Below are 5,938 nucleotides of genomic sequence, written 5' to 3' on the forward strand. Positions count from 1 at the left end.
TTTGTCAAGACTTGTTGGCATGCACACAGAGTGTAGCACCAAAGATGATACTTTGTGTGCTTTGGAAGCTGGTGAGCATGCTCAGCACAAGCACTGCTGTGCGTTTTATTTGACCAACCCAAGCAGTTCACTTTCTGTCTGTTTAGTTAAAAGATGAAGAACAAATTATAACTTTTTATAAAATATTCATTGCACATCTGATTCAAGTTTTGTCAGACCATAATAACCATTTATATGATACTAGCAGTAACTGAAATCCCCAGTCTGGTATCTATTTTCCCCTCTTCTTCCAAAAGGGAGTGATTTTGTTTCAATGTTTAAAACTAATTAGAATCTAGTTCTCTCCACATGCTACACTAAAAGCACTCGAAATACTACTTAGTTCTGTAGATTTGCCAAAGCTTTCTACTCCTGCTACTAAGCTGAAAACATGTTTTTAGCTTAAGCTCAAAGTCCTTCCCCATGCTAACTAAATTCCTCCCAACCGCTTCAGTGCAGCAAGTTAATAATCATGCACTTATTTTAGATATTTGTTATGATCAGAAACTCCTCACCTTCCCTATCAACAGCTGCACATTTCTGGTAAGTATGGTAATTTCTGCCTTAACTACAATGCTACAAAATGCAGTTTGCCCTTCATTTTGGTCGTCATTAGTGATGTTAGACATCTGGGAACAAACTACAAGTGTTGGTAACTTACAGCCCATGGGTCAGATCCAGCCCAGGGAGCTGAAGGGCTTTGCCTGTACCCATGCCCAGACCTGCACCAGGACTGGCTAGCAAGGAGCTACACCACAGCCACATAGCTGGGAGCTGGCTTGTGCTGCTGCTGCTTCTCCCAGCCCCCTATTCCCTAGCCATGGCATGGGCACAGCTTACAGCTGGTGGGGAGTTGCGCAGGGGCTGGACAACTTGCAGCTACATCCACACTATTTCCCACTTGCTCCCCACCTTCCAGCTGCAGCACTGCTTCCCATCAGATGTAGACAAAGTCCCCTCACCTCTGACACACTGCCAAAATCATCAGGCCTATATTTAACTAGAGCCAAGTTGTTCCAGCCCACAGCTTGTTTAAAGATTGCCAGCTGCAGAACTAGGTCTGGGTGTGATACCCGGATACACCAACTACTTTTCTACATATTTTACAAGAAGGAATTGTGGAAAGGGTTGCCACTTGTTAGACTCAGTGGCTTTCGGCACTTCTGCTCTCCAAATCTAAAATCACTGGCAGCAATTTTGCTAGTATCCATTATTCCTCATTAGAACACAAATTCAGCAAGATACTTCAGCGTGTGCTTAAGCATACATGAGCAGTACCACTGAAGTTAATGGGAATACTCACATACTTCAAATTAGGCTTCTGCTAATGAATTGGGTTTTGCCCGGCTTACTGATAACCCTAAGTATTGACATATTACAACCAGACCGATTTGAATTTGCTAGAGACAGAAAATAGATTTTGCTAAACCCTTGATGGTACTCAGACTCAGTGGCTGTGTCCCCCTGAGCAGAGGCATGCAGCTGCTGTGGGGGAAAAAAGCAGCAGCGCAAATTCATGCCACTGCCTTCTGCCCCAGAAGAGGCCCTGCACACACGGGTTCAGCACGGGGAAAAATGCTCCAGGTGGGGTAAGAGAGGCTGAGGCCAGCACCTGGGCCAATCCCAGCAGTCTTACCTGGGGGCCTCCTAGGGCTCCAGCAACAATCTGGATGCACGGAACCTGGCCAGCAGTTTGAAGTGTGGCTGTGGCTGGCCAGGCTCTGGTTTCAGGCGGTGCACACTTCTGTCACGTGCAACGTTGTGCTTTTTTACTGTGGGCTTCTTTTTTTAAACCAGAATTTCCCAATATCTAAATCTGGCTCCACAACGCAGTGTGGAGAACCAAATCACGTGCATGGGGTGTGTTTTGTGGCTCCTCAAAAGCCTGTGAGGTGCCCCAAAATGCACATGTGAACATGGCCAATAAGGCTCACTTTTTATACGTCTCTGCATGCCTTCTCTACTTAAGACCCATAACATCTCATCCAAGGTTAGCTCTCCTATTTTAGCTAATAAAGCATATTAGCTTAACAGAAACTATCTTGCCTAAGTGTTCACTGGTACTCCATGCCACATAAAGATGATTTGTTTAGCCCCAACTAAATAATCACAATTAGACTTTTGGAGTTTCATACCTGTCTGCACAGCAGTCTCTCTCCTAGGGGAGGTTTCTTTTACATTCTGATCCATCTTAGAACTAACATCTTCAGAGAAATTATCATGACCTAAATTTGAAAGGTCAGTTTTATAATTCATGCATACTGAATCACCTAGAAATACGAAGCAAATGACTTGATTAAAGAATTTAATATTTAAAACACAGTATCAAGTTAACAGTATCACCATGGATTAGTACTTCTGAACCCAACTCTGCTACCGGCTCAGTTTGACCATGTCCCACTCCATTACCCTCTATGTCTCTTAGGTCTTTTTTAAAATGTCCATCAGTGTCTCTCTTCATTTCTGAAATGTGAATAATATTATTTGCTATTTTGAGGCTTGATTCATATTGTATAAATTTAGGCTGCTGAGATACTTAATTGAAAGAAGCTTTAACAGGGTAAGTCTTCTTCTGTTTCTAAAGCCAAGGAGCTAGTAAGTCTAGACTTACTATTAAAGCAGATTTTTTTGCTCAAAAAACCCATCAACGCTCATTCAAAAACCAAAGGAAGGTACAGATGGAAATATCAAAGTTTGATACTTGCCTCCTGCAAGGTTCTTCTGCAATTTTGAAATGTCATGTCCTTTCTGAGCCAAGTCTCGAATACGCTGTTCCTGTTTCAGTCTCTGTGCAAGTTCTTGAGCTCTCTGCATTGTCTGATAGAGTTTATTTGTTTTAAGAGTCATGATTTCCTATAGTAAAAAGGAGGTAAATATATGTGATTGTTCATTCTGCGAACAAAAATAAATAGGGTAGCATAATCTCCTCCTGGCATTTACAATTATCCATAATTTTGGCTACTGGGGGATTTATATTTTTTAACTTTTTCTACTGAACAGAAAAAAGAAAACTGAACGGTATGAACAGGTACAAAATTTAACTCCAGCCATATGTAATGCTAATAGAGAGCAGTTCAATGCTGGCACCACAGCAGAACGAGAGGCAGAGCTCAGATGCTCCAACATACTTGGGCACCTCATTCCATTTCATGTTAATGGGAGTTAGGGCCTATGTACCTCTAAAGATCTGGCCCCAGGCCCTAGCTTCCTCATTACCATGTTGCCTGAAGAAAAGAAAAGAAGCAAGAATTAGAAAATCATACACCCTAATTCTACCAAACGGAGACAGTAAAGCATCCCCAAACATACCAGTACCACTTCATATTTTCAAGGCTCAATGGATTGAGGAGGAGAAGACAGGAAAAAGGAACACCTTCTACAGTGAGGGGTTATTCTATCAGCACACTGCAGATTTCAGAGTAGAAAGATGCTAAAGGTAGGGTCCCATCAACGGTTCCTAGTATACATTATAGTTTGTCTTTTACATGCCTTTTACATGGTCTACAAAATACATAAATTGTACTTAAATTCCGATTCCATAAGAGTCAAATTCAACCAAAACTATCCAACTTTCCTGACAGTTCTGTGCCATTAAAAAGAAATGCAGTAAGGCAGATCCTCAGTACAAAGGCCATAATATCTGTAAAAATGGTTCCAATTTCCATGCACATTCTGGGTTCTGAGTGGTGCAAAATATACCTAGAGTCCACAACTTCTCTTCCATAAGGGAAGAATAATTCCAGTTAATGTGTCTCAAATCTTTACCTAAATCTTTTAATTTAATTTTGTTCCTTCAACAAGTTTGTCCATAGGGGTATGGATGAAGCCCCAGCACAAACAGCAAATATGGATCCACCAAGACAACAGAAGGTACCACTTAAAACTTAAAATAAAGTTTACCTTGAGTATTGTGATGTGGGTAAAGCATTTATAACAGTACTAGGCCCTGGGGGTGGCTGTGACTCCCCCTGGTGGCCACGCAGCTCCTGTCCTACTCTGGCCCCTTGGGTACCCTCCCTTTCCTCTCACCTGCCACACCTTTGATGGAATAATTAGATTATGAAAAACGGGGCTGCCCCAGGGTCCCAGAGTGAACCCTCTTCTATTCTTGGTCCAGTGAGTCTCTCCCAGACCCAGCTGATCTCAGTCCTGCCCTCACGTGTTAAGTGGCACCTTCCTGGCCCTGTCTGTGCCCCCTAGGTCACCAGTTACCTTACAGGCTATTCATGGCCCCCTACCACTAGGGCTCTGTGAAGCTTTGGCCCCTGATTCGATAGAGATTCAGCTCAATTTGGAGGCCGAATCTCCGAATCCGAACCCAAACTGAATCAGGAGACTCTTTAATCTCTCTGAATCGGTTTGGAGAAATTTGAAAAGATTTGGCAATTCAGATATAGACACAGCTTTAACTGTTTTTTCTACATAACTCAAGGTACCAGGCGGCTTGTGAATGCTGCGATGGTGGGGCGGATGGACCATGCTTGGCAGGAGACCCGGAAGTGAACCAGAAGCACTTCTGGTCCACTTCTGGTCCCACCGGGGAGCATGCGGGGGAGCCCCCCTGCGTCCCTCCAGCTCAGCGACTGGTGCCTTCTGGGTCTGGGTGGGCACCCGGGGTCACCCCATGGCCAATCACCAAGCCGGGGAGGTGTGGGGGCCCCCCTATGCGCTTGGCAGCGGACCCAGAAGTGGATCGGAAGTACTTCTGGTCCACTTCTGGGTTCTCTGCCAAGCACAAGTGGGGAACCCCCTGTGCTCCTGTGGGACACTCCAGCCGCCCCAGCATTGCGGCGTTCACAGGCTGCACCTGGTACTTCAAGGTATGTAGAAAAAACATTTAAAGCTTTGTCTGTGGCTGAATTGTTGATTGTCCAAATCAGCATGGAATCTTAAGATTCGAATTTGGCCAAATCGAATTGGGGACAGTGATCTGAATCAACAAATTGAATCACTGTCCCTGATTCGGGCCAAATCCAAATCCAAATCCAAATCAAATACAGCCCATTTCACACACCCCCTACTTTTCACCCCTGCAGCCATACCCAGGCTGGTTATTGGTTAAGCACTACAATGTCAGGTTTCCTTAGGCCTCCATACTCTTGTTGCGGTCTTGACATTCCCAGCCTTCACCCCTTTCCTTTAGCTGGGCTTCTTAGCCTAGGCCGACTGCAATGGGCCTCAGCTCATTGGCTCCAGCTCCCATCTTGCCCCCATCTTGGGTATCTTGCTCCTGGTTTTCATTCCTCTTGGGCTCTGGGCCCCTGGCCTTCGTTTCGCTCTCTCAGATTCTGGGCCGTTGGTCCTGCAGGCTTTGTCCTTCTCAGCTTTCTGCCTGGCTGGTCTTGAGAGCCCCAGCATCCTCCTCCAAAACCTCACACAACCCTCAAGCACTAATGTGTGCATGGTGCACCCCTCAAACACCCCATTGTGGCCTTCTCATTCACCACTTATAGCCATTCCCTGTCCATCGGTATAAAGCAACCTGGGGCCCCCTCCTCCTGGTTGCCATCTTCTCCCTGGTGGTGTGACCAGAAGTCCTGCCCCCTAATCCCTCACTTTTGCCACTGGAAGTCCCTTTTCTTGCCCCTGGAAGTACTTGTTTTGGGGAGGGGGAGGTTGCCATCTTGGAACCAGAAAAAATCAAATCATATACTAAAAGTCAAACATCTACTGTAACATTTTAACTTTCTTATAAAATTAGCCAATTGCCCATCATGCATTGCCCAAATGATGGGAGGTGGGGAGGAGGGGGCGGGGGGCAGAATGGAGCCCTGGGCCCTCCCCACCATCTGGACCCACTCGCCCCCACATTACCTGCAGGGAGCAGGGCCGGGGGGGAGGCCTACTGGCCTTGCCCTCCACCTTCCAGTCTGTTGCCACCACCTCCAGGGAGCAGGGC

General features: G+C 45.6%; 1 protein-coding gene across 1 annotated transcript in view; it reads right to left on the reverse strand.

Annotated features, from left to right (window-relative positions):
- Window positions 1-5,938, reverse strand: part of CCDC66 (coiled-coil domain containing 66) — a 68,237-nt gene that overhangs the window by 24,685 nt on the left and 37,614 nt on the right. The window contains exons 13-14 of the mRNA XM_019505001.1: window positions 2,745-2,892; window positions 2,175-2,309 (exon numbers count right to left, since the gene is read on the reverse strand). Of these exons, the coding sequence (XP_019360546.1) occupies window positions 2,175-2,309; window positions 2,745-2,892 (283 nt within the window). The remainder of the gene's footprint in view (window positions 1-2,174; window positions 2,310-2,744; window positions 2,893-5,938) is intronic.

The sequence above is a fragment of the Gavialis gangeticus genome, unplaced genomic scaffold, assembly GCF_001723915.1.
Source record: "Gavialis gangeticus isolate Ggan-Ray unplaced genomic scaffold, GavGan_comp1, whole genome shotgun sequence".
Classification (NCBI taxonomy): domain Eukaryota; kingdom Metazoa; phylum Chordata; order Crocodylia; family Gavialidae; genus Gavialis; species Gavialis gangeticus.